General features: G+C 56.9%; 2 protein-coding genes across 2 annotated transcripts; one reads left to right on the top strand and one right to left on the bottom strand.

Moving 5' to 3' along the window:
- Window positions 1–295: 295 nt before the first annotated feature.
- On the bottom strand, window positions 296–9,832 carry TNFSF9 (TNF superfamily member 9). Its single transcript, XM_070622758.1, has 3 exons — window positions 3,079–9,832; window positions 2,472–2,502; window positions 296–1,391 (listed from the first exon to the last, which is right to left on the bottom strand). Exons 1-3 carry the CDS (start codon window positions 3,346–3,348, stop codon window positions 922–924), a joined length of 771 nt encoding a protein of 256 aa, XP_070478859.1. The 5' UTR covers window positions 3,349–9,832; the 3' UTR covers window positions 296–921.
- An 8,824-nt stretch (window positions 9,833–18,656) lies between these two features.
- On the top strand, window positions 18,657–23,984 carry TUBB4A (tubulin beta 4A class IVa). Its single transcript, XM_070622757.1, has 4 exons — window positions 18,657–18,911; window positions 19,446–19,554; window positions 19,645–19,755; window positions 22,303–23,984. Exons 1-4 carry the CDS (start codon window positions 18,855–18,857, stop codon window positions 23,358–23,360), a joined length of 1,335 nt encoding a protein of 444 aa, XP_070478858.1. The 5' UTR covers window positions 18,657–18,854; the 3' UTR covers window positions 23,361–23,984.
- Window positions 23,985–25,116: the final 1,132 nt, after the last annotated feature.

The raw sequence follows: 25,116 nt of genomic DNA, 5'->3' as shown, positions 1-25,116 counted from the left end.
CCAGCACTTTGAATATAGGCGATCAAGAAACAATAAATCACTTGACTTGGTTCCCAGGGTGTAAATACTCACCATGGCCAATTGTAAGTGGCCAGCGTGATGTCACTGAACGCACATTGGCCATCAATGTCCTGCAGAACAGCATTAGGCAGGATTTCCAGAACCAGGTACGACAGAGGCAAATCACAAATGAGAATAAATAACAAAATCCCGAAGGCATAGGGTAGTTATGAAGTCTCAAGATAACTCACATTGTCTGGCACAGAGTAAATAAATAGTCAATACAGAGTGGTCATTAGGTTTATAAATATTTTATTATCCAGTACTTTGCACTATCTCATGCTCTCCCATCTGGCCCAGACACAAGGGGTTGCACACAATCAGTGTCAAGCCAGCTAGCTGACTGTCAGCTTGGCCAAAGCTGGGGGTTTTGTCTCTCTTGTTCACAGCTGTGTCCCCAACACCTAAAACAGTGCCTGATACACAGTAGTTGCTCAGTAAAAGTTGCATGAATGAATGAAGCTCACACAGCATAGAGCTACGCAGACCCCCAAAAGCTAGCCCGTGAATCCCATAGGGGGGCTGGGAATGAGTCTTTATTTCTCATATATTAACATAAATAAGGATGGGGGGGGCTGATGTTTCTCTAGCCCTGCACAGTGCCCAGCATGTGGCAGACGCTCAATAAATATAAACCGAATGGATTAATATAAAGTACACCATCTGAGCTCAGGCTCAGAATAAATACCAAGAATGAGGCAGGGGTGATAAAGTGATCTGCAGAGTCCTCGAGGAGGGGTGAGCAGCAGGAAGTCCCTGCCCGGCCTGGTGAGGTAGAGTAGCTGGGCCCCATCGACAGGGGCCCCAACAAAGGCAGACAGGATTCAGTCTCCATCCAGAGGATGGTACCCAGGCCCGGTGTCACGTGGGCAGCGGTGAGGGGAGTCCAGCGGGGGCCACGCGGAAGAGGCCCAAGAAGGTGGCGCCTTGTACAAGCTGCCAGGTAGGGGGCGCCCCAGCCGCCGCGGGCAGGTGGACGTTCAGCAGGTGGACGCTCAGGCGCTGGCCGGCGCCCAGATGCAACAGACTGCCCCGGAAACCGACCGCCCGCGAGTCCCGGGCACCCGAGGAGGGAGGTGGCAGGTCCAAGGTCATGGCCAGGGCGGCGGCCCCAGTGCGCGGCGGCTTCAGGCGCAGAGCAGCGGAGACCGAGCCGGAGCCAGCGCTGGCCACCACGCGTTGCAGTTCCAGGTGCAAGAAGACATAGTAGACGCCGGCCTCGGCCACCACCAGCTCTTGCGTGCTCTCGTCGTAGCTCAGGCCAGGTGCCAGGGACACACCTGCCAGGCCCGGGTCGCTGTGCCAGCGCAGGAGCCCTTTGGTCAACCTGACTGTGGAAGGAAAGGAGGGTGCACTGAGCGTGGCAGCGGGACAGGGCGCATGCAGCCCTGGGGATGCGGACGGGGCTCTGAGCAAAGGTGGGGAGGGGTCTCTGAGGGAGGAAAGAGGTTCCCAGGGGGAGGTGGGGCTGGGGAATGAAAAGAGGGGATAGAAAGGAAGAAGGGCTTTCGAGAGAGGACTGTGAGGAAAAGAGAGGGTGGGGAGAGGAGGGGACAGAGGGAGAGATCCCTGGGACCCAGGAAAGCAGAAAGGAGGTGAGCAAGAGAAGATGCAATGATGCCATGCAGAAGGAGGGAGGCGAGTCTGACGGGGGAGGGGCTGAGGGAGGGGGTCAGAGGACTCCTAGCGATGGAAGGAAGGAGGCGGTTTGGAGACGGAGGTGTGGGTGATGGGGGAGCGGGGGAGGGGAGGGAGGCAGGCTGGGGGAGGGGTCAGAGGGAGGGTCCCGGAGGCTGCCACGAAGGAGGAAAATTTCGTGAGGAAGGATTGGAAAACTAGGGGACTTTGGGGAGGGGGCGGGGGGGAGAGAACTGCGAGAACACTGAGAAAGGAAAAGGGACAGGAAGAGGGGGGGAGGAGGGGACTCCCGAAGGAGAAGAGAGGATGGGGAAGAGGTGTCTGTAAGAGAGGAAGAGGGAGGGGGAGGGGTGGGGAGGAGGGTCTCTAGAAAGCGGAGGAGTAGAGGGGAGGGGAAGGGATGGAGTCGAGGGTCTCCAAAAAGGAGAAAGGCAGGGGGAAGGGGGTGGGGGGGGAGCGTCTCAAGAAAGGGGAGATGAAGGGAGTTAGGGGAGGGACTCTGGAAGGAGGAGGTGAGAGAGGATGGCGGGAAGGCCCCGGATCTCTGGACGGGCGCGCGGCGGGATCTGAGAGAGCCCGGGTCTGAGGTGGGCACAGACGCGGGTCAGAGGAGGAGGACATCCAGAGAGGGTCAGAGTTCAAAGAAGAGCGGGGACAGCTTTCAGAGAGAGGGGAGAAAGGGTCAGATTGGGGGGGTCTCCCTCTCCCGGGACTCCTCCTTAGGGCCCCCCCCCCTCCAACCCAGGCGGTAGGAAACAGCGCAGGACACTCACCATCCTGAGCCACCAGCTGCGCGAACACGCCCTGCGGAGGGAGGAAAGGCAAAAAGTGAGTGGCAGCTCCCCCTTCCCGCGCCTGCATCCCCTGGAAAGTGGGGGGGGGGGGTCCCCGGGGTCTGCGCAGACCTTGAGCCTTCGCTCCCCTCCAAAAGAACACACCCACACACACACACACACCCGAAGGTGGCAGCCCAGCTAGCCCCAACCCGTGCCGTCTGCAAGGACAGCACACGGAGGATTCCGGAGGGAAAAGAGGACAGATTCCCTCCAGTGGCCCTTGGAACAGGGAAATCTTGGGAGGGAAAGGGGAGACCCCAGGGGTCCGGAAGAAAACTGAGGCTCTCCGGGAGTCCCCTCAGTAGTTCGGAGAAGTGCGCCGCGGGCTCCGCGATGGAGAAAGGGGTCCCCTCTGAGGCCCGGGATACAGATGGGCTTTCACAGGGGTGTGGGATGAAAAGGGCGCCCCCTGACGTCCTGGATAAAGAAAAGGAGCCTTCGGGGGGTCCTTCCACCCTTGGCCCCGGGGGTGCGGGATGGAGAAAGGGTCCCAGACGGGGAATAGGGGGTCTCCCCACGAGGCCCAAGTCGGAGCGTGTCTCACCTGCAGCGTGTTGGGGAGGCGGGCGCTGGCGTCCGGCGGCAGCTCCGGGACCTCGGGGAGTCTCGAGCTGGGCGCGGGGCCCGGGCTGGGGCCGGACGAGGCGGGGGCGCCGGGCAGAGCCCAGGCGCGGACCGCGCAGAAGGCACAGGCGCCGGCGAACAGCAGTAGCGCGGCGCTCAGCGCCCAGGGCAGCGAGCGCCAGGCGCGGCCCGGGGGCGCCGGGGACCGCTGGGCCTCGGGATCCGGGTTGGCGCTGGTGTTGGAGACCATGGCCGGCGGCAAGGGGCTGGAGCCAAGGTCGGGTGCTCCTCGCTTTATAGCGAATCCGGAAGCCCCGCTTTCCGGGGCGGAGCTGGTGGGGATGCGGGCGCCCCGCCTGGTCCATTCCCGCGCGCCCCGCCCAGCCCCCTCCACCTTCCGTCCGAACTCTCCCTGACTTTCTCTCTGGATTTCTCCAGCTCTCCGTCTCCTTTCTCCCTCTCGCCCTCCGTGCTCTGGCGCACTGCTTCCCCTTGGTCTCGACTAGTTACCCGTCTCCCCAGTTCTCTCTCCGTCTCCTCCTCTTTGTCCCTTGGGGTGCCCCTTTGTAATTCTGTGTCTTTCCTTTTCTCTCTTGCGTGTCTCGCTCTGTCTCTACTGATTGTCTCTGCGTTGGGTCGCAGGAATCTTTCTGTCCCTCTGCCTCATTGTTTCTGTGTTTGTGACTCTGTCTCTGACCCTCCCTGTCTCTGTCTCTCTGTGTCTCTCCTTGTCTCTCTATGTCTCTGACTCTCACTTTCTGAGTCTCTGTGACTCTCTTTGTCTCTTTCCCCTCTTTGTAACTCCCTAGCCCCCCATCACTGGGGCTCCCCCTGGGAGCCCCAAAATCCAGCACTTCTGCAAAGGGGTCTTCAGAGGACAAACCCCTTCTCCTCCGGAGCGTAAGCCCCGCAGCGGAACCCTGAGTGCCATGCTCAGTCCTCCCCCCACCCTCCCCCACCTTTCCAGGACCCCTGGGCCTTCCCAGGCCTGCCCACACCCACCCACCCAGACACTTCCCGTCAGGAGCCCCCTTTGGACCCCACAAGCAGAAGGCTGGAGAGTCCAAGTGGAGAAATTCCCCTCGCAGGAAAGGGACAGTCTTGAATGAGGCAAAGGAAACTCAAACTTCCCGTTGCTCTCCCCTGGTGGAGGCGGGGGCGGGGAGGAGGAGAGGCAGAGAAGCGGCCAAAACTTGGCCCCAAAAGAGGAAGCAACCCTAGATTGAGAGATGGACAGCCCTGGAAAAGTCCTGGCCTCCCGCAGAAGCCCTGCTCTGCCTAGACCACCCAGGTGGATACTGGCCCACAGCCTGACTCTCTCAAGGTCTTACTTTCCCTTTGGAAAATTGGAGGGCGGACCAGGCAATCGATGTCAACCCTCCGCCAGCAGCCCAGGAAATGTGGGGGAATTTTGGTTCAACTAAACAAGTATGGATGCTGGCCCTGTGGTAGATCCTGTATCAGGCCTCGCTGGGGGATTACCGGGAGAAAGCCATGATGACGTTGATACACAGGTGTTAAGTACTTCCGTTATCAGAAGGGTTGATAAAGCGTTGATACACAGGTGTTAAGTACTTCCGTTATCAGAAGGGTTGATAAAGCGTGAGCCCCAAGCCAGCATCGCCTGGGGACTTATTAACGATGCAAATTTCTAGCACCTTAAATTAGACCTATTGACAGGGATCTTTGTTTGAATGAACGTTCCAGAAGGTTCTCAGGCTCCCTCAAGTTATAGAACTCACTGCATGGTACCAAGGTTATTCCTTTGCACCTGCTGTCCCCCTGCCTGGGATGTCCTTTCCCCAGACGGGCGGCCAACAGACACCCTCTTGCCGCTCACGTCTCCGTTCCGACCGCCCTTCTAGGTGAAGACGATGAATTGGGCACCAGCGTCTACTTTCACTGTCTCCTGAGACCCCATTGCAGTGACAGTTAAGTCATTGTTGTCAAGCCTAAACCAAAATTGGAAGCCAGCAGGGCGGAAAGCCAGAAAAATTTTCCTAGCAGAATCCTACCACCGATACCGGTGAAGACTGGGGTAGTAGTGACCTCCACCAGCTCCGAAAGAGAGTGTGGTAGGTGGCAGCTAAAAATAGAAGACTTGTCTGAAAGTAATTACCCAATAGCCGCACCAGCTCTTCTTTCCATCAGGGTGGAAAAGAGCTGTCCGGTTTTGGTTTTTCTGTTTTTGTTTTTTGTTTTGTTTTGTTTTTTGGTGAGGAAGATTGGCTCGGAACTAACACCTGTTGCCAATTTCCTCCTTTTGCCTGAGGCGGATTGTGGAAGAGCAAATATCTGTGCCCATCTTCCTCCATTTTGTATGTGGGACGCCACCACAGCGTGGCTTGATGAGTGGTGTGTAGGGTAGAAAGCAGGAATGTTAAGCAAAATTGTGAATTTGAATGCAGGAGCTGAAAATTCCTGTACCTCCACCCTCATCCTCACTCAGCATCCAGGACCTAGAAGATGGCATGGAGAAAGACTCCCCCCGCCCCCAAGAAATCTGACCAACGAGGCAGAAAGACTTAAAGATGCTGAGGCCAAAGGACCCTCCCCTGCTTTATCACGCTGCCAAGAAGCTCACAGGCCACCAGCCAATCTGTTGGTTATTCAGCCCCGCCATACAGTAGGTGAGAGCCAAAAAGACAAAAATGAAAGTGTCGCTCCCTTAGGTCCTGGTCACACCATCAAATTTCCTTACTAACAGTTTCCACCATCTAAAATATTTTTGTTCATTCGCTTACTTGCTTACAATCATTTTCCACCACGAAATTAACTGCTGAAGAGAAGCATCCTAGTCAGTCACGTTCCCACTCGACCGCCAGTGCCTAGAAAATTGCAGACTTCAATAATAATCATCGAGGAATGAATGAATCAATGAAATCTAGCATAATAGTTAACCGCATGGGCTCCAGACGTCAGTGAACTACCGCTCTTGAACTAGGAATTTTTCCTTTGACTGGTTTTGGCTTTAAGTGGCTGGAAAAAAAAGTCAAAAGAAGAATATTTGATGACCTCTGCAAGGTATATGGAATTCACATTTCCATAAATAAAATGTTATCGGCACAAAGTCATGCTCATTCATTTGCATATACAATACTCTAGCAGAGTGGAGTAGCTGCCACACAGACTGTCTCGCCAGCAAAGGCAAAAGTATTTACACTCTCTGATCCCTTTCAGGAAAATATTTGCCACCTCTGTTCTAGAATGTTGAATTTCAGTTCTCAAATGTCTTGCTGTGTGATCTTGGGCAAACTGCTTCACCTCTCTGAGCCTCACTGCTCACATCTGTTCAATGGGAATAACAGTCAATCTCAAAGAGTGGTTGAGAGCTTGCTGTGGGCAGAGCCAGGCATGTAGTGAATGCTTAATAAAGGTGAGCTGGCATGGTTATGATCACTGAATCTTTTCTATATCTCTGGTACACCAGCACCCCCAAAATGGGGATGCAGAAACCAAGACTCCAAAAGCTGAAGTCACTTAGCCGGGGACTCACAGCGACTGTTCTGAACAGCTCTCTGTCCTCCGAAAGGCTTGGCAGAGTTCTGTACGCCCCCTCGACCGAGGGGAAACAAGGCCTAGCAGCCCGCGGAAGGCTCAGGCCGCAGCCAGGGAGCACCATGACGCGCTGCTGTGGTCGGCACATATGAGCCAGGTGGCCCCACCCACCATAAAGCTCTCAGCATCATCCTTCTAGCACCCCCACGTTCTGTGGAGTCACACCTCTGTACTCAGCTGTCTCCCCAAGGCGAGCGTGGGCTGGGTCCTCACCCTCCCCACCACAGGGCTCAAGAGAGCCATTGGGCAGGAAGCAGTTGGAGGGGAGAGCACCCCTATCCCACTCGGAGGCCCAGGGAACAGGTGCCTCCTCCGGGAGGTATGCCTTGATTTTTTTCTAGCAAAACTCATCTCCTCTCTCTGGGTTCCTGACTGTCCCCCATCCCATATGCGGCCTTCCCCAGTGTCAACCCTTAGCTGGCCTGGATCCTCTGGCTCCCCCAGGGCAGAGGCAAGCCTCATGGAGGACGTCAGTGATGTTTGTTGAGTAAGATCACAAAAAAGAGAGCCAGCGAGTGAGCGAGGGGCCAAATGGGGGTGTGAGAACTGAGCAAAGAAGAAAAAAGGGAAGGAAAGAATCAAGGGAGATCGGTCTTGAGCTGTGGGAGGGTTAACAAGGGTTGAAGGAGGAAGGAGATACAGAGAGGGGGATTGTGTGGTCAAGTTAAGTGAGTTGCTGGAACAGCCGGATCCCGAGTCTCCTGGGCCCTGGAAAGGGCAGGAAAATCCAGGCTCGCATGTGAGTGTGTGCACCCTTGTGCAGTATTGTGTAAATGCTGCACGGCATGGAGGTGCAGAGCAATTAAGCCTTGCAGAGTTGGGGTGCATACTCAGCTGCCCTGGAGATGTGTGTTTCCAATGCGATGTTGTGTGTTCAGGGTTGAGGAACGGGGGTCCATATGTGCACAGCTGTGTTTCTAGTTGAGGAACAGCCACAGCACGAGATCCAACCCACCTGGCTTCAAATCCTAGCTCTGCTTGTTGCTAGTTGCATGATCTTGAGCAAATTCTTTCCCCTGTGTGTGCCTCAGTTTCCCCATCTGTGAAGCGTGCCTAACACCAGTGACCACCTCACTGTGATCACAGGGAGAACAGAGAGCCAGAATAGCACCTGGCACACAGTAGTGCTCTCAAGGGTGAGCCATCCTTGCTGCAGTGTGGTGTGACACTGTAACAGTTTGGCATCTCCGTGTGACCGTGCATAGGGGTTGATCTCGTGAATGGACCACCAGTGTCCAAAAACTACTGTGGACATCTGGGCAAAAAGATAGACAGGCAGGAATGTCTGCTGCCAAAATGTTCAGAAATAAAATGAGCAAAACAGTCATCGAAAGAGAAATAGTCATATGATGGCTCGCAGAATCAGTTCTGCGATCAGTCGTGGAATAGGTTGAGTCATCTCTTTGGGGCTCGATAGAGATCTTTAAGAACTAAGAAAACAAAGATGCAGGATGCTAAGCATAGAATGCGGCTTTTGTTTCAGAGCAGAGATATATCTGCACAGCACATTGGTGGAAGGGATATAAACAACTGGGGGACTCGGGGGTGAGAGAACGTGGTCCTTTCACTATGTATATTTTTTGCTCACTTGCATTTTCCGTGTGTTACTGTTTTGCATTGTTTTGGTTTTTTGATGCCTAGCGCAGAATCAGGTGTGCACACATAAAGAAAGAAACCAGTGGCCTGAGCTGAGTGGAAGAAGGGAAAATTTAGCACCAGTGACATCAAAGGCAGGAAATAGTGTTTTCCTGATAAGGGGCAGTGGAAGGACATAGGAATGGGGAAGACCCAAGCAGACCAGGGCGGAGCCCTGGGGACACCTCGCAGGGGCCAGAGCATGAGAAGTCAGCTCATTCTGCTGGGAAGCAAGCCAGACTTCAGGGGAGGAAGTCCCAGCAGGGCTGGCTGCCACCTGGAAGGGACTCTCCGACTCCGCCAGGGAGGCCACCAGACAGACAGTTAGACACACGGGTCCAAAAGACACCCCCCATATACAATCACATAAACTGAGACAGATACACACTCACACTCTCCCACACACACAGAGAGACACATAACTGAACACATAATCATAGATACACAACAGCAGCCACCAAAAGCTAGCCAACAAGCACACACAAGGACACACACTGGGACACAAGAGATACATATTCTGGGCATATACGACCAAACACACAGAGACGAGAAGCACAACTGCAGACACACAATCGCACACCTACCAAAACAGATGTGGAGATACACAACTGGCACATACAGTCGCACACTGAAACACAAGCACAGGTGCACAAGAGCACACACGTGGACACACCCACACCCACTAACCCATAAACAGCTTCGGAGAGACTCAAACGCCCTGGGCTATGCAGAAACACACAACATCAGACACCCAGAGACCACTGAAGGCACCCATGTCACACGCTAAAGCAGGTTGACCTGGAGAGACACCCAGAGCACTTGAAACGAAGACACAAAGTACAAGGGAACAGGGGCCAGCTCCGTGGCCGAGAGGTTAAGTTGGCGCGCTCCGCTGCGGGCGGCCCAGGGTTCGGATCCTGGGCGCGGACGTGGCACCACTCGTCAGGCCATGTTGAGGTGGCGTCCCACATCCCACAACTAGAAGCACATGCGACTAAGATATACAACTGTGTACAGGCGGGGTTTGGGGAGATAAAGCAGAAAAAAAAAAAAAGATTGGCAACAGTTGTTAGCCCAGGTGGCAATCTTAAAAAAAAAAAAGTACAAGGGAACACAACCAACGGAAACCCAGGCCCCATCCTTCGAATCGCCCAAGATCCACCATCCCCTAGAGGGGACTCTGGCTTTCTTTCGGGGGACCCGTCCCTCCCTCCCTTGAAGAACCTCTGGGTCCGTTTTCCTGGCAGCGGCCCCGGTGGAGGCCGCGGGCGCCCCCTGGTGGACCAGGCGCCTCAGTCCAGGGCTTTACGGAGTCGGGGGATGGGGGTCCAGGCTGAAGGGAGGAAAAGGTGCTGCCAGGTCTTTGACCTCAAATGCAAAGCGGAGCGGAGAGAAGGGCGGTCGGAGCCGCACCAGACAGCGCCTCGGACTCGGGGACAGAGCCGGGGAAGCGAGATTGGAACGAAAGACCCTCACCCGCCTCCACCGGTGCAGCTCCGCGTCCCCGCCCTAAGCGCGCAGCTCCCGGGACAGCAAAAGCTGCAGCGAACGGCGAGGTGGATTCCCATTGGTCGGCGCCCGGCGGGGCGGGGCGGCCTTTGACGCAGAGGGAAGGGTCCCCGCCCACCCAGCCAGGGCTCTCAGCCAGAAAATGACCACCAGGGAATCGCCCAAGATCTGGAATGCCCCGCACGGAGACCGCCGGCCCAGAAGGATTATCACTAACTCCGATGTGACTTTGACCCGCGGGACCCTGAGAAAAGTGGCCTGCACCCTCCAGGGCAGACCCCCGTCTCCCAAGCCCTGTCTGCTCCCCAGCCCCGCCCACTTCCCTGTCAATCTCCCTAGGCCACTCCCACTTCCCCAGCCATCAGCTTCCCAGGCCTTACCCACTCCCTAGCCCCGCCTACTTTCCCGTCATCCTCCCTACACCCCGCCCACTCCTCAGCCATCAGCTTCCCAGGCCTTGCCCACTCCCTAGCCCCGCCTACTTTCCCATCATCCTCCCTAGGCCCCGCCCACTCCCCCAGCCATCAGCCTCCCAGGCCTTGCCCACTGTCCAGTCCTGCCCACTTCCCTGTCAATCTCCCTGGGCCCTGCCCACTTCCCCCCCACTCCCTAGCCCCGCCTACTTTCCCATCATCCTCCCTAGGCCCCGCCCACTCCCCCATCTATCAGCCTCCCAGGCCTTGCCCACTCTCCAGTCCCGCCCACTTCCCCGGTCAATCTCCCTAGGCCCCACCCACTTCCCCCACCATCAGCCTCCCAGGCCCTGCCCACTCTCCTGCCCCACCCACTTTCTATCTTTCTCAGTTGAGCACCACCCTCTCCCCAGGCTCTGCCCTTCTGTCGTCTCCTATGTAAAATCCTCGCCCCTTTCCTGGGTTTCACCTTTCCAGAGCCCTGCACCCTCTTCCCAGTCCAAGCCTTCGACCCATCCCCATCCCTAGTCTGACTTCCCTGGGGACTTCACGACCCGTGGGTCTCTGGCCATTTTGTCTCCTTCCATTAGGCCCTGCCCCTTTCGTCCCGCCCTACCTTCTTCCAGGCCCCACCCACAAAATCAGACCCTACCCCAAAGCCGTCAAGTCCCTGGTGTGGGATGGGGGCCCCTCACTAAGGTGAGGGAGAGAGATCTCAGCTTCACCGGCCCCGCCCATCCTGGGGAAGGCCACGCCCCTTGGCCGTCTAAGCACCGCAGTGCAATGGGACCCCGCCCCTGCCCACCTGGGTCTTCCCCCTCCGGGCCCTCCTCTCCCACTGTGGCCCCACCTGGCTCAGGAGTTCTGATCCCAGTCGGTCCACACCGTCGCCCACCACGCACGGTCTTGGCCTTGCCCGAACTGGTGATCCGGTACCAGTGCCTGTGGCCAGGGGACCTGCACGGACACCCCTGGGCCATCCGCTCCTGACACCCAAGGGGCGTGGCGAGGTCTGTCTGCCTGGCTGTCTTGATCCGAGGATCGCTGGACTGGAGGCTGGCTGTCTGCCCTGGTGTGTGTACTTGAGCCGTGTGTCTTCACATCTGTGTGTTCACCAGCGTGTTTCTGGGACGGTGCTGACGTCCACATGTGGCTGTGCATCTTTCTTTTTTTTTTCAGACTATCCTATGACTTTATTTTCTCCCTTCCACCATTTATTTTCAGTCTTTCACATAATTGTATTTACGATATGTCTTTTGGAGTTGTGTATCTGGGTCTGTCTGTGTGTCTGCAGGTGGGGAGGATGTCTATTTGCATTGTGTATCTCTGTGTATGTTTGACTGTGTGTATGTTGTTCGCGAGTCCCTGGTTCTATCTGTGTGTCTGTGTGTCTGGGGGTGGTCTGTGGTGTACTTATATCCATGTGAATGTATGATTCTCCGTGTGTGTGTGCTTGTGCATGTGTGTGTGCACGCGTGCGTGCATCTGAGTCTATATTTAGGTCTAGCCATGTCTGTAGCGGGGTCTGAGTGTAGAGCATATCTGTGTATATCTGTATGTGTTTGTGTGTGTGTGTGTCTTTGGGTCTCTGTGTTGCGTTGTTGTGTTATGTGTTGTACTGGCTTGGGGGAGGTGTGTTTACTGTGGGTGACCCCTATGTGTGCACTTAGTCTATGGGAACCTGTGACTATGCATTTGGGTTGGGGTGTATCTCACGGCATTTATGTAACTGGGTGTGTGTCTGAGTCTGTATGGGCCTCTGTGTATTGTGGGTATATGGTTGCATTGTGTCTGTATGTGTGTTATCTGAATCTGTGTGTCTGGGTCAGACTGTGCGGTTGTATTGTGTAATTGTGTATGTCAGACTCTGTGTGTGTGTATCTGTGTGGCCTGAGCTTGCCTAGGGTCTAGATGTGTGGCCGGCATATGCCAGCACCCCCCAACTCCCCAGTGGGCAGAGCTAGTGACCAAAGCCCCCTAGCCAGGGACGGGAGGCCAGGCTGGGACACTAGTATTGTCCTTTCAGTGCAGGAAGGGAGTTGGGGGCTGTGGAGGCTGGGTTCCAGCTGCCTAGCTCCACCAGACTTCAGTGGTGACAGAATGACAGAGTCAAGAGAAGGGTGGGAGGCCTGGGGTAGGCTTTTAGGGGTGTGAACCTGACAGAGAGCCCGGCACCTGCTGAATACAGGCCCCCCTGCCCTCCTGACTTGAGGATGGTGATGTCTGGTGAGGGGCCCCGGCCCCTGCTCAACACAACATTCGCACCAATATCTCTCAGCTCAATCAGCTACAGAGCCTTAGATATAGGCATGAACACACACAGAGCCCAGACAGAACCACACTTGCACACCAGCACAACCCACACATCCATGGACACACTGCATAATCTCACACACGCACAGATCACAGACAGATGCACACCCATCCAGGTGTGTACCCGTGTGCACCACAAACACCTATTCACACCACATATACACATGGTGCATGATATGTGCATGCACCAAGACACACACATCTCCATTCACGTACATCCCTGAGCCCACAGGTGCACATACCACGCCATACACACACACACACACACACACACTTCCACAAACACATGGTCACATATGTGCAAAGACATGAAGATTCACACACACCAAGAAAGACACACAAGAAAAATCAAAGCCAGACTCACAGCTGTGCACAAATACACACGCACCAGGAAACATCCATCCACGTACACCCGTATATCCACACTAGGAAACATACATGCACGGAGACATACTCAGGTAGCAGGTAACATAGACTTAGATATCCATAAGCACATACACACATGAACACATATTCACAGATGCAGAGACACACAGAGCCACCACCACAGCCTTGCTGCCCTCCCCCCATGACCAGGCTGTGGAGACACAGGAAGGACAGCCTGGCCAGAAGACCTAAGGAGAGTAAGCCTCAGTGAACCACCATGAGCATGGTCTTCTCTGACCCTACAGTCAGCATCCCCACCGTGCTGAGCGAGAGCGGTCTGCTAGCCCCCCACATCCGTGGCTTCTTTTGCAATGACACCATTATCAAATACCTCCCGGGTGGCCCATTACATCATCAAGGACTCGGTCCCCATCACCATGAGCTTCTTCATCTCCATCTTCACGGTGAGGACTGGTCACTCTTACCGCACGTGGTGGTGACATGCCATGGGCAAGCTTCACCCCCTTTGCTGGCAGAGTGAAAGCCCTGACCACTGTAGGCCTAAGGAAGGACGAAGGACTACCCCAGTTCCTACTGAAATGGGAAATCTCGTTGCTCGATGGCGTGGAAGAACTCTTTTCCTTGAGGAAGACATAGGGCTCACCCCTTGTTGACATAGACTAGAAGAAACCCTCACCTCTCTGCCTTGGGCCTGGAGCAGAGGGAGTCCAGCCCCTTCCCCCAATGGACAGGGAGCCCTCATCCCTTATATTCCTAAAGCAGGAAGCTGTCCTGCCCCTTTTCTGGGGAGTTGGGAAAGCTCCCCCTTTCAAACACAGAGGGAACATCCTGCCTCTTTCTCCTGGTGGAAGGGGAAGTCCCACCATTTTCAGGCATTTAAGAGGAAGTCCATTTTTTTCCTGGTATAACAGGAAGTCCCGCTCCTTTAGATATCGGATAGGAAGTCCTATGTCTGACATAAACTAGGAAGACGTCTCACCTCTTTTCCTTGTATAACAGGAAGTCCTGCCCCTTTAGATATGGGATAGGAAATTCTATGTCTGACATAAGCTAGGGAGATGTCCCACCTCTTTTCTTTATATAACAGGAAGCCCCGCCCCTTTAGATATGGGATAGGAAGTCCTGTGTCTGACATAAACTAGGGAGATGTCCCACCTCTTTTCTTTATATAACAGGAAGTCCCGCCCCTTTAGATATGGGATAGGAAGTCCTGTGTCTGACATAAACTAGGGAGATGTCCCACCTCTTTTCTTTATATAACAGGAAGTCCCGCCCCTTTAGGTATGGGATAGGAAGTCCTGTGTCTGACATAAAATAGGGGGATGTCCCACCCCTTTCCTTGGTGAGATGGGATGCTATGTCCCTCGCCTTGGTGAAATAGGAAATGTGTCCATTTCAGGTACAGCGGTGGGAGAAGTCGCCCATTTTGGTGGCGCGATGAAATGAGAAGCTGCACCCTTGTGCCCCACTTGGTGGGAAACCATACCGTCCTTTCTACACAAAGTGGGAAATGCAACCTGTCTGAGAGCGAGGGTTGGGGATTTCCCACTCTTGCGGCCTCTCCCCCCAGCACTCAGCAGCGATCCCTGCCCCCTCCAAGGCGGCCCCACAGATCAGCCTGGGAGAGATGATCCGTGTCCCAAGCCTGCAGCTGAGCACAATGGCCTCCATGAGCAGCGCCTCCGTGGCCATGGTCTACAAGCAGCTGGGAGCCTTCCTGTTTGGTGGCATGGCCACCTCCTCCCTGACCAGCATCACCAAGAGGACTACAGGTCACCCTCAGCCCCACTTCCTGGCCATTTGCCTGCCAGAGCCGCCCTCCAGAGTACCTGCATGACCAGTTACACCTGCACCAGGCACCCCAAAGATGTCCTCCATGGCAGGCGAGCAGGTGGGCGGGGAGGGAGACCCAGGAAGCTCCCAATCCCAGCTGATGTCAGCACTGCCCACCCCCCATCCCCCAGGAAATCCTTCTGCTCTGAGCACGCCTCCTTCGGGATGTACTCCATGGTGTATCTGGTGAGGAGTGTTGGCGGGAGGCAGGCCACATACTCAGCATGGCCAGAGAATGCTCCATTGTCCCCCCCCCACCCACCCCCCATGCTTGGTGCCAGCAGCGCTGGGCACGGCTTCCAGAGAGCTTCTGTGTGCTCCCAGAGTTGGAAGGGCAAGAACAGGGAGGGCCTATCTTCTCTTAAGACTTATTCAGCATCTCTGCCTCAGAACAGCTACTTCCAGAACCCTGCGTCTCCCCCTCCTTGCAGCTGGAAACAGCCGTGCCAGGCTAGGTCCATGCCTAGGGATGGGCTCTGCCAGGAGCAAGGGGAAGGGAAATAGGACCCAGTAGAGGTGTAAGGCTAAGGTCTGGGTGGCGAGGTGGCCGGAGGAGCGAGGGAGCCTCTGGGAAGTAGCTGATGACCCACGGACCCAGTGGACAAAGAGAGCACAGATTCGTGGAAGCAGATGGCACACACTGGAGCCAGCCCAGAGCACCCGGGCACCATGGTGGGCAGACACAATGACACAGACAGAGGCCCAGGCCACAGAGCACGTGACAGTCACCCGGCTGCCTTCACAACAGCAACATTTTCTTCCTGAAAGATGACCCATTCAACTGCCAACCTATTTTTTTTTTAAGACCAAGTAACAAAATAATTTCAGCTTCCTGTAGCGATAAAAGAGCAAAATCTTTGAAGCTGGCATGTAAGGGCTCCATTCCCAGCCTTGACTGCGTGTGACACTGGGTGAGATATTCAACCTCCTGCGGCCTCAGTTTCCTCATCTGTAAAATGGGCGTGCAAACAGCTCCCGTCTCCCAGGGTTGTGGTTTCATGAGTTAAAATATAAACAAGCTGATATACTCGAAGCACATAGATCTGGCTTAAAGGTCACTGTGATTAATAACAGGCAAGACAGACTCCCTCTGTCCCCTGGGGGGGTTGGGGGATGGGGTGCATGTCAGCAATGCCTAGAGGCACACAGATGGGGCGACAGTGTGGCTCCCCGTGTGGCAGACCACACACAGCTAGGAGACAGGTCTTCCCCCAGTTTTGCAGACCCCGGAAAAGGCGGCAGTTTCACGAGCAGAACGTTGTGTGTCTCGGGGAATTCTCTTGCATCTTGAGTCTTCCCCGGGTCTCTCCCTAGAGCACACAGCAGCCCCTTGTCCATTCTTCTTGCTCGTACCGAGGAAGTAAATTTAGCTCGGTGTTTCAAAATGAGATTTTTCTTTTTTCTGTTTTCCATTTCAAAATCAGGAGCCCAGCCCCTGCTTTTTGAGGGCTCCCCGGTTCCCACGCACAGGGTCTCGCTTGCACTGCTGGGGAAATCTTTCAACATCTTACCATTCTCCCGACACTAGCACGTGGTCAATGGCATCAAGCTCTCTTAAGGTGATGGTTGTGGAGGCCACAGCCAATACCCTCTATAGAGGCTGAAATCCGTTTCTATACAAAACTGGCAAAGTAGAATGTCTTACCTCAGGCCATGGCTGCCCAAGGTCGGAAAGGCAGGGGTGGCACAAAAAGGCAGCCCCGGGGTGGAGTCCCTGGTGACTGGCTCCCAGTGCTCCAAGGAGCTGCCCGCCCGCCCTCCAGCTCTAGGATGGGGACCATCCAGCTCCTTTTCTTGTCCCTGGCTCTGTTCACCCTGGATCTCGGACTATCGGCACCACCCCTCTGATACGACCTTTGGATTCCTACAGGGAGCCCTGATGGCTTTCTCCGGGGTAGATGATGCTATGCGGCGCTTGGGTACCAGGGGGGGGTCTGCCTGCCTGGGAGCCATGGGTACACCTGGCCCTCCACCTGCCAGGTTAGGAGCCGAGCAAAGGCCAGACTAGGGAGGGGCCAGTCACGGGGTGCAGGTAAGGTCAGCCCACCCCAAACCCCTCCCCCTTTCATCCCCAAAGGCTTTCTACATCTCCAGCCTTTCTACATCTTGGGCGATGCCAGGTCCCAGCAGCTCCAGATGCTAGAAGGCCGCCTGGCTCCTGCTCCCCAACCTCTTCCCGCTTCCCCCACCCTGGATTCCTCCCCTGAGGGCCATCAGGGGAACACAGCGATGCCCTGAGGCAGAGAAAGATAGAGGGTCCCCATGGCAAGGCCTGTACTCTCCCAGGAGCGGTCCCTTCCCAGTAGACGCAACCCAAGAAGCTCCGCCTCTCTGAAGCTAGCCCACGCCCCACATCAGCCCCGCTCTAGTGGAGTGACACAGGGAACCCCATTTTCCCAAATCAGCCCCTCCCAGCAGGGCCACTTGCACTTTTATATCTTTCTGACTCTTGATACATTAAAAAATGAAGAGCGTTTACGAGTTTTCGATATATATTAATATGGGTGGGTGGACCTTGTTTTTCCATCTGGGCACCATGCCTCACGGGTCAATTGTAACATGTGCGTTGGGTAATAACCGCCAAAGTCCAAATCAGGGTTTCTCGACCTTGGCCTTGGTGACGTTGTCATTTGGGGTGAGATCATTATTTGCCGTCGGAGGCTGTCCTGTGCTCTGTACAATGTTTAGCACCATCCACCCACTAGATGCCAGGAGCACACGCATGCACCCCATCCAGGCACGACAACCAAAAATGTCTCCAGACATTGCCAGGTGTCCCCTGGGGGCAGAATCACCCCCGGGGTTGGGAAACACTGGTCAAAATTAAGAGGTCACTGGTGAATGTGTTGTCCCAGCCATAGAGCGGACCGGGCTGGCCCCAGCCCCACCCCACAGTAGCCACGGGGAATGAGGAGGAGGCTCCCGGGCAGCGCGCTGGAGGCTGCCAGCAGAAGGTGGCCCCAAGAGGCCTGGCCTTTGGTTCAGGGGCAACACGGGAAGTTTTATCCAGCCCCCGATAATAATTGTAACCCTAGTAGCTACAATTTATCGTTTATTCCCGGCGAGGGGGAACTGGGCCCATCTTGATAACCGGGCCACCTCATTGGACGGTTCCAGCCGGCCCAGAGGGCGGGCATCCTTGGCTGCCCCATCTTGCAGAAGAGGAAATTCAGCCATAGAGAGGCAAAGCGGCCCAGCAAGGTCACAGAGCTAATAAACGCGAAGGGAGTGCGATGACTTGGAATAAATTACAACACTGGAGCAGAGAGGCGCCCGATCCGAGGGGAGCAGGGCAGCCCCTCCCAACATGTCATCCAGCCCTATGTCTGCATTAAGCCTTGATGTTCGACCCCAGGCAAGGCTGGAGGTGACCCCACCCGCCGTGGACCCCCAAGCCCAACAGAGGTGTCCTGGGGGAGCCATCGGCTCCCACAAGCATCCCCAGACGGGGAAGGAAAATCGAGGACCCCTCCCCCCAAAACAGATCGCAACGCCAGAGCTCCCAGCTGGGCTCCACGAGGAGCCCTCCCAGTTAATGCAAGGGTTCTGGCGAATGAGACCTAAATGGAATGGGGAGGGTTGCTGCGGACAGGGAAACTGAGGCAGGGCCGCCGAGGGGGGCGGCGGGGGGAGGTGTGGAGGAGAGGCAGGACCGCCCCGCGGCTTGTTCACTGGGCGCTCTCCCTCCCCCGCCCGATTGTTGCAAAGCCCGGGTCGCCAAGCCAGGCTGGGGTCGGGGAGGGGTGCGGTGGGCAGGGGGAGATGATACTGACGGCGCCTGAGGGGGCTCACCCCCACGGCCCGGGTTGGGGGCGCATGGGACACCAGCAAGCCCCAGCCTGCGACCCCGGGGGTCTCCAGGCTGCTGGGGAGGGAGGTCCCTCCACCCCCAGCCCCCGCCGCACCCTCCGTCCGGGGGCGGGACCAGGGGGCGGAGCGGGCCGGCGACCGGCCGTGACGCGGGCCCCGCCCGCTCATATAGAGGCGGCCCCGGGGCGCAGGGACCGTGCTTCGCCGCCGCCGCCGCCGCCGCGTCCACCACCAGCCCCGCCGCCGCAGCCCCAGCATCCGCATCCCCGCCTACGCGTCCCCCACCAGCGCCACCGCCATGCGGGAGATCGTGCACCTGCAGGCCGGCCAGTGCGGCAATCAGATCGGAGCTAAGGTGCGCGGGGGACGGGCCCGGGGAGACGACGGAGGAGAGCAGAGCGGAGCCCTCGAGCCCCGCAGAGCTCCCCCACCTTGGGCCTTTTGGGGGACGGGGTCCCCAGGAGGCTAGCACCCCGGGGACGGTGGGGGAGGGGCGCGGGGGGAAGGCCAGACTGGGAACAAAGAGGCCGATGGGGGTGGGGCCCAGGCTCCTGTCCGCTGGCCGCAGCTGGCTTCACAGCTGGCCCTCTGTCCCCTGCACACGCACAAAGAGACCGCGCCCCTCCCCGCGGCTGCAGTCAGGGCGCGCTGACACCAGCCCACTTGGCTGGGGTGGTGACTCTGCTCCACCCCGCCCCCACCTCTCCCTTCTTGCTGCTTCATCCTTGTCTCCCCCCTCCACCCCTTGCCTCTAAGTCCCCCATTCACCTTGCTGGGGGGCAGGTGGCAGCTAAGGAGGTGGCTGGGGGTCCCGCGCCCAGGGAGGCAGGGGCAGGCCTGACGGTGGCGGTCCCCGTCTCTCCATCCTTACCACCACCACCCTGTCTAGTTTTGGGAGGTGATCAGTGATGAGCATGGCATTGACCCCACCGGCACTTACCACGGGGACAGTGACCTGCAGCTGGAGAGGATCAACGTGTACTACAATGAGGCCACAGGTAAGACACAGGGGCATCTGCGGGGCTGGGAGGGGACGGGATGCTGGTTCCTGGCGCTCGCCCCAGCTGCCGCCATCTGCTTCCCTGCAGGAGGAAATTACGTGCCCAGAGCCGTGCTGGTGGACCTGGAGCCGGGCACCATGGACTCTGTCCGCTCCGGCCCCTTCGGCCAGATCTTTCGGCCTGACAACTTTGTTTTCGGTGAGTCATCAGCGTGGAGCACAGGCATGGGTGGGCCCTCGTTCCTTTCGCCTCCGAATGCTTGATGAAAGTTCTCTACCCCCAGCATCCGAGATGACAGCGACCGCGGGGGCCCAGTGCGGGAGGCGGGACGGGCAGTCAGGGCTGTGATGGGGGGCACACACACACAGGCCGCTGTGGGAGCCCAGGGGAGACATCTGATGGGGGGGGAAGGCTTCCTGGAGGAGATGGCATTTTATTTAACAGTATGGACAAGGGCCGTCCTGGTGGTGCAGTGGTCAAGTGCGCACGTTCCCCTTTGGTGGCCCGGGGTTCGGCAGTTCGGATCCTGGGTGTGGACATGGCACTGCTTGGCAAGCCGTGCTGTGGCAGGCATCCCACATATAAAGTAGAGGGAGATGGGCACGGATGTTAGCTCAGAGCCAGTCTTCCTCAGCAAAAAGAGGAGGATTGGCAGCAGATGTTAGCTCAGGGCTAATCTTCCTCAACAAAATTAAAATAAAATAAAACAGTATGGACAGGAGCCAGACTGCCCGGATGCAAATGTCACCTCTGTCCGTTTATGCCTTCGACACTTACTGAGCACCTCCTGTATACCATACCTACTGTATCTCCTGGGGATACAGCAGAGAACGACCTGGACAAAGCCGTCTGTCCTCCTGCAGCTGACAGCCTGGTGGAGGGAGATGAGATGCGAAGAGACATAAGTAAGACTCAGCCATTGAGTGAGCTCGGTGACTTTGGGTGGCCTCCTCAATCGCTGTGTGCCTCAGTTTCCTCACCTTTAAAACAAAAATTACAAAAAGACCTACTCTTGTCAGGATTGCAAAGCTTAAACCTGTTAATACGTGTAAAGAACTTAGAATTGGGCCTAGCCCAGGGGAAAAGGTAAATAAGCATTGGTTGTCGTTTTTATTATCCTTATCATTATTAATGTCTGCAGCCCTGAAGATGAGTAGGACGTGGGCTGACCAGGGGACATTAAAGGGAAGAAAGTGTGCAAGACAGAGGGAACAGCCTATGCGAAGACAATGAGCACATTTGCAACACTCAGATTCAAGGGGCACGCACACTCTATGAACCTCCTTCTAGGAAACCCTTTCTGGGCCTGCTAGGTCAGGCTGGCTGCACTCCCCGACTTGGCCTCAGGCCCCAGGCTCCACCCTCCCCCAGCACCCCAGCACCTCTCCTCCTTGGAGCACGGTAGTTTAGAGTCTGGAGTCTAGAGTTTGCTGGGACAAGCTGTGTGACCTTGGACAAGTGACTTCCCATCTCTGGTCTCTGCAAAGATTCAGCAAGATAATGACGCTGCTGTGTGCATATGGCGCACAATAGGTGCTCAAGAAATGGATGTGGAAAGACTAAATGAGGTTGGCCAAAGGATGTGAGGGCTCCTAGGGTGACCATGGGTGGCCCCAGTCGGGCCTCTGGGAGGCAGGGCTGAGGTGGGTGGTGATGAAAGTGCTGACTCAGGAGCCAGACCACCTGGTTCAAACTGTTCTCTCTGAGGAGATGACGTTAAACAGAGACCTGAAGGAAGAGTCAGCCATGTGAGTACCTGGGGGGAGAGCATTCCAGGCAGAGGGAACCGCCAGTGAAAATGGCCTGGGGCCAGACCGGGCCTGGCATGTTGGAGGAACAGCGAGGAGGCCCGTGTGGCTGGAGCAGAGGGAGTGAGGGAGGGCAAGGAGGGGACGGGGCAGGTCATGCCCGGCCTGGGGGGGCTACAGGGAGGACTCGCTTCTCCGCATCACGGGAGGGGGAGCCTGGAGGGCTGTGGGCAGAGGAGGGCGGCCGACCCAGGGCTCCTGGGCGCCCTCTGGTGGGGGCTGCAGGGAGGACAGACCATGGTAGGGGCCAGTCCAGGTGAGGGACGATGGAGCCTGACCAGAGTGGAGGCAGAGGAAGGGGCGAGAAGAAATGTTACCTGTTCACAAAAATACCAGCCGATGTTCTCACGCTCATCCTTGTCCTCCTGGAGCGTGTGCTCCCCTGCGCGATTACAGACAATAATCATGATTAGTAAGACGACACAAGTTTGTTGGGGCAATGGAGAAAAATAAAGCAAGGAAGAGGAATAAGAAACGGGAGCGGGTGCCGTTCTGTGTAGGGTGATCAGAGAGGGCCTTGCTGAGGGGGACAAAGTCCTGAGGGAGATAAGAGAGGGGCCATGTGGGTCTCTGGGGGAAGAGCATTCCAGGCTAAGAGAACAGCCCGTGCAAAGACCCTGGGGCAGGACCGGGTCTGGCATGCTGGAGGAACAGTGAGGAGGCCTGTGTAGCTGGAGCAGAGGGACTGAGGGGGCAAGAGGGAGGAGAGAGGGCAGGGCCTGGTGGGCTTGTGCTGGAAGATGGGAGTCCTGGGGTGATTTTGAGCTAAGGTGGGACATGATTCGATTTAGGACCCTTCTGGCTGCTGGGCGAAGCGGGGCAAGGATGGAAGCAGAGAGAACAGTTACCTTATGCCACTCCTAGGATGGCTGTGGGTGCGGTTGAGGGCGGACTCTCCCCATAACTGCCCGCCCGTCCCCTCGCCTTCCCCCTCCAGGCCAGTCCGGAGCCGGCAACAACTGGGCCAAGGGCCACTACACAGAGGGCGCGGAGCTGGTGGACGCCGTCCTCGACGTGGTCCGGAAGGAGGCGGAGAGCTGCGACTGCCTCCAGGGCTTCCAGCTGACCCACTCGCTGGGCGGGGGCACGGGCTCGGGCATGGGCACGCTGCTCATCAGCAAGATCCGGGAGGAGTTCCCGGACAGGATCATGAACACCTTCAGCGTGGTGCCCTCGCCCAAGGTGTCGGACACGGTGGTGGAGCCCTACAACGCCACCCTGTCCGTGCACCAGCTGGTGGAGAACACCGATGAGACCTACTGCATCGACAACGAGGCCCTGTACGACATCTGCTTCCGCACCCTGAAACTCACCACCCCCACTTACGGGGACCTCAATCACCTGGTGTCGGCCACCATGAGCGGGGTCACCACCTGCCTGCGCTTCCCAGGCCAGCTGAACGCCGACCTGCGCAAGCTGGCCGTGAACATGGTGCCCTTCCCTCGCCTGCACTTCTTCATGCCCGGCTTCGCCCCGCTGACCAGCCGGGGCAGCCAGCAGTACCGGGCTCTGACGGTGCCCGAGCTCACCCAGCAGATGTTCGACGCCAAGAACATGATGGCCGCCTGCGACCCTCGGCACGGCCGCTACCTGACGGTGGCCGCGGTGTTCAGGGGCCGCATGTCCATGAAGGAGGTGGACGAGCAGATGCTGAGCGTGCAGAGCAAGAACAGCAGCTACTTCGTGGAGTGGATCCCCAACAACGTGAAGACGGCCGTGTGCGACATCCCGCCCCGCGGCCTGAAGATGGCCGCCACCTTCATCGGCAACAGCACGGCCATCCAGGAGCTGTTCAAGCGCATCTCGGAGCAGTTCACGGCCATGTTCCGGCGCAAGGCCTTCCTGCACTGGTACACGGGCGAGGGCATGGACGAGATGGAGTTCACCGAGGCCGAGAGCAACATGAACGACCTGGTGTCCGAGTACCAGCAGTACCAGGACGCCACGGCCGAGGAGGGCGAGTTCGAGGAGGAGGCTGAGGAGGAGGTGGCCTAGGGCCCTCCGGTTCGTTTCGTGTCCGCCCCCCTGCTAGGCTGCCGACCTCTGACCCCCCAGAGCCCCCCTCCCACCCCGTGAACCCCACTTCCCCTCTGGCCCTATGACCTTCACTTCTCCTCCGACCTTGACCGACCTTTCACCCTTGAGCCCCACTTTCTCTCCAGCCCCCTTGAGCTGTTCCAACTTCCACGTTCCCGTGAACCCTGCTTCACCTCTGACCCCGCAAACCCCGCCTTTAACTACATGAACTCTCCCTCACCCCTGACCTCCCCATCACCTTTGACCTGCCCCACAAACCCCATGGCACCCGCAGGCTTAGAAGACCTAGTTTACTTTTGACCCCTCCCTCTGAGCCTCCCTTCGCCTCCAGCCTTGCCTCCCCTTTGACCCCTGGGCTCCACCTCCCCTCTGACCCCACCTTCTCCCTGGCTCGTTTGAACCCCCTGTTTCCTCCCTGAACCCACGCCCCTGAGCTCCCACCGACCTTGGCTTTCCAGGGCTGGTGGAAGGTTGCAGCTGGGAGAAAGAGAAACCCTGGAGCATGTGGGCAGGAGAGGCCGTGCCCCCGACCCAACCCTCTCTCTTCCCCCCATCTCACCTTCAATAAAGAAATTAACTGTTGTCCTGCTGTGTTTCCGCGGAGTGCATTTTTCATCCCCCCGTGGGAGGGCTGGCAAGTGAGAGCTGCCCCCTACGGATGGAGGTGGACACTGAAGGGACATCTAATCTGGGGGTTGGGGGGAAGTGGGGCAGAGATTTCAGAGTCAGACAGGCCAGGCCAGCTCTCTGGTGCTGAGTAAGCCACTTGCCCTCTCGGAGCCTCGATTTGCTCACCAGGAGAATGGGGTCATAGGGGATCATTCACGATCCCCACACACCCACCTCCGGGATGTTTGTGAGGATTCTGGAAAAGTCGTGGGCACACAGCCTGGCATGGAGTGGGTGCTTGGCGAAGAAGCTGCTACCGTTCTCTATGGGGCATCTTGCAAGTATGCAAAGCAGGAGGGGCGAATGTCTAAGGAAGGATGCTGGGAAATGGCAGCCTGGACCAGCAGCCGAGGAGCAGAATAACAGTCACTAACACATAGGGAGCGTTTCGATGGCCTGGTGCATGCTTCATCTCATGAGACCTCACACCAACCCCGTGAGCTCTGAGCTTTTATCTCCTTTCAATGAAGGTTTAGAGAGACAAAGTCTATCAGTTAATTTTCGCTGCGTGACAAAGTATCCCCAAAAGTCAAGGGGCTTAAACCAACCACAGTTATTTATTTTGCTGCCAAAGCTACAACTCGGTCAGGGCCTCAGCAGAGCAGCTTGTCTCTGCTTCCCGTGGCATCAGCTGGAGAACCTCATCTGGAGGCCGAGGGATCTATTTTCAAGGGGATTCACTCACGTGGCTGCCAAGTTGATGCCAACTATCGGCTGGGGGCTCAGCGGGGGCAGGTGGAAGGAGGGCACCAGTATCTCTCCACAGTCTCATGACCTGGCAGCTAGGTTCCCCAACAGCAAATATCCCAGGAGAGCAAGGAGGAATGCATTGCATTTTTCTGACCTAGCTCCAGAAGCCACATAGTGTCCTCTGGCTTTCTGATCAAGGGGGTCACAAGGGCTTGTCCAGGTTCACAGGAATGGGATATAGACTCCGCCTCTTGAAGGTAGAGAGGCAAGACTCCAGAAGATCATGTGGGGCAGGAGATAGGCTGTGGTTATCCTTGGAAATCACAATGTGCCACACAAAGTCTCTTGCCCATGG

This window comes from Equus przewalskii, chromosome 6 (assembly GCF_037783145.1).
Source record: "Equus przewalskii isolate Varuska chromosome 6, EquPr2, whole genome shotgun sequence".
Lineage (NCBI taxonomy): Eukaryota > Metazoa > Chordata > Mammalia > Perissodactyla > Equidae > Equus > Equus przewalskii.
The sequence above is the reverse complement of the archived record's forward strand: the minus strand, read 5'-3'. Positions and strand labels throughout refer to the sequence as shown.